The sequence below is a fragment of the Austrofundulus limnaeus genome, unplaced genomic scaffold (assembly GCF_001266775.1).
Source record: "Austrofundulus limnaeus strain Quisiro unplaced genomic scaffold, Austrofundulus_limnaeus-1.0 Scaffold93, whole genome shotgun sequence".
Lineage (NCBI taxonomy): Eukaryota > Metazoa > Chordata > Actinopteri > Cyprinodontiformes > Rivulidae > Austrofundulus > Austrofundulus limnaeus.
The window spans coordinates 1,074,201-1,076,806 of record NW_013952495.1 but is presented as its reverse complement, the minus strand read 5'-3'; the positions used below and the strand labels follow the sequence as shown (position 1 = coordinate 1,076,806).

At 43.5% G+C, this 2,606-nt stretch overlaps 1 protein-coding gene across 4 annotated transcripts in view; it reads right to left on the bottom strand.

Moving 5' to 3' along the window:
* Positions 1 to 2,606, bottom strand: part of si:dkey-17m8.1 (C-Jun-amino-terminal kinase-interacting protein 3) — an 18,351-nt gene that overhangs the window by 14,878 nt on the left and 867 nt on the right. For 3 of the 4 annotated variants that reach the window (XM_014012661.1, XM_014012663.1, XM_014012664.1), the window contains exons 2-5: positions 783 to 1,146; positions 499 to 693; positions 266 to 386; positions 74 to 144 (exon numbers count right to left, since the gene is read on the bottom strand). In XM_014012661.1, the coding sequence (XP_013868115.1) occupies positions 74 to 144; positions 266 to 386; positions 499 to 693; positions 783 to 884 (489 nt within the window). In that variant the 5' untranslated portion in view covers positions 885 to 1,146. The remainder of the gene's footprint in view (positions 1 to 73; positions 145 to 265; positions 387 to 498; positions 694 to 782; positions 1,147 to 2,606) is intronic. The other variant, XM_014012662.1, reaches the window with a different exon arrangement.

Sequence of the window (2,606 nt, the reverse complement as noted above, 5' to 3'; positions counted from 1 at the left end):
GAATAAAGCTGAGTTCATGTCCTTGATGATTGCATGTAAACTTCAGTGTTTGGGTTATCCAGACGTATCTAACCTTGCTGTGAGTAAGTTTCAGTGTACTCAGCTCTCTGTTCAGATTTGCCTTTTGCTCCTCCACAGCCACCACTGAGAACAAAAAAAAAAAGCGGAGCTTTAATTAAGTAAAATGAATAAAACTGAACTCAACAAAAAGAGAATTCACATGAACAAAAACAAGTTTTGATGGGTTTCAGTGATAAACACTCACACTGGTCAGCTTGTTCTCTGGCTTTCTTCTCCAACTGTTTCTCTCGCCGCTCTCGCTCCTTTTCCCTCCCCCTCATGGCTCTTCGTTCCTGCTCGATTTGGTCATCCAGCTCCAGATATTTCTAAAAGAAACAAGGGGTGCGACACGTTAAGCACAGTAAACATCTATTTTAATTTATTTTACAAACTTTAACCCTGTAAGCTCGAACTATACTACCTGTGATCATTTCTCACCTCTTGACTCTCTTTTCTGAGCGTCTTCTCTGCCTGGTATCTCTCCAGCAGCTCCTCTCGCTCAGCTTTCTCCCTTTCCGCCTCATCTTCTTTTTCTCTCAGCTGGGCTTTGCAGGAGGCCAGTCCCTCCAGGACCCACACAAATATGGGCACCAGGGACTCCACCACACCTTCACCGTGGGTCTCAATAACAGTCTACAGCGGGGGGGGGTCGAAAACTACAATGAAAAACTAATTTTCATTCTTGCTACCAAGAATCAAAACAGAAAACAACAAGCCCTTACCTGCAGCTCTGAATACAATTTTCCTGCCTCCTCACTAACAATGTTTGGGTCCAGATCCACCTCTCCAGACCCACACAGCACCTTCTCACCGCAGTCCATCATTAAATTATTTAAATTTACTATATTTACTGTGGAAGAAAAATCCACAAATCTCAAAAAACAAAAAGAAAATCCTTCCAATTCTGTGGAACAGGTCTACGGCTACACTTCCTCACAAACCAAAACTAGTTGAGCTAGCTCTCTAACATTTTTGCCAACACCTGCACCACCCATCCTCATCTCACTTTGGTATTTGACGAGTGCAGCATCCTCTCAGCAAGTTGTTCCTGGTTCTGTGTTATCTGGAGGGGCTCTAGAGACCATTCTGGAAAAAACAAAACAAAGAACGATTGTTATTATCATTCTCCTCTACACAGCACTGAGATTGAACTGTAAAAAGGACAATTTGTCATGTGCAATCTAACATAATAAGTGTAGCACATGGCTAAGCAGCAGACATGACCACATTCAAAATAATGGGTTTTATATACAGAAGATGATAGAAGACAAACACTTTTGTGTTCAGGCTTACAAACACTTAGCTGGACGGATTTCCACTTAAAGCTAATGTTTTTTCAGTCGGCAACAAGTTTGGTCGTAAATGAGTCCAAGCAGGACACAATTAAAATAATTGTCATCTTTTTATGGCTACATTACCAAATAATTTGTCTTCTTTCTCATGCCTGATATACAGTTGTTTTTCTTTAAGCTACTCCATTCTCCAGAGGTTTCACAAACAATTTGGCAGTTGTTTTCCACTGAATGCCCTTCCTGAAGCAACCTGGGCTCGAACCAGCAGCCTCAGGATTCTGAGACCAAGGCCCCACAGCTGTTAATGCAGTATCTCTACATTTGAAGCAAAGCTTTAGAAATCAGGAAAGCTAATGGATGATAAACAGATTTGTAAAAGATTTGTTCAACACAGTCTGTATTTTTATTTCACATAATTATGCCAGCTGTTGCTGAAACCTAAATTTTGTGAGGCTGTGGTAGCTCGGTGGTCAGTGCCGCTGTCTCATAATCCTGAGGTTACGGCTTTGAGCCCAGGTTGTGTCACGAAAGGCGTGCAACATAAAACTTGCTCCCCGTAGTGACCCCTGCAGAAGAAAGCAGCTGAAGGAAAAACAATAGGTCAACTTAAATAATTTACATTTGTTTAACAACCCTTAGTAGAAATTGTAGTCTTCACAATAATATATCAAAAGAACGAGACTGCGGATACAAGCAGCCGAAATGAGTTTCCTCCGCAGGGTGTCTGGGCTCTACTTTAGAGATAGGGTGAGAAGCTCGGTCATCCAGGAGGGACTCATAGAGCCGCTGCTCCTCCATGTCGAGAGGAGCCAGTTGAGGTGGCTCGGGCATCTGGTTAGGATGCCTCCTGGACGCCTCCCTGGTGAGGTGTTCCGGGCACGTCCCGCTGGGAGGAGGCCCCGAGGAAGACCCAGGACACGCTGGAGGGACATTTTTCTCGGCTGGCCTGGGAACGCCTTGGAGTTCCCCCAGAGGAGCTGGCCCAAGTGACTGGGGAGAGGGAAGTCTGGGTCTCTCTGCTTAGGCTGCTGCCCCCACAACCCGACCTCAGATAAGGGGAAGAAAACGGACGGACTGACGGACATTAATATACTGAAACATTCATTTATATGTATAAAAAATAAAGTGTGTGCTACAATAAGTTGGTAGAAGCAGCTGCTGCATCTTCATTTTTCCTCTTATTGATCTATAATAATTGGTCAGCTGATTAAATTGGTCTACCTGTAATTCCTAGCTTTGTTCAAAGTAAAATAT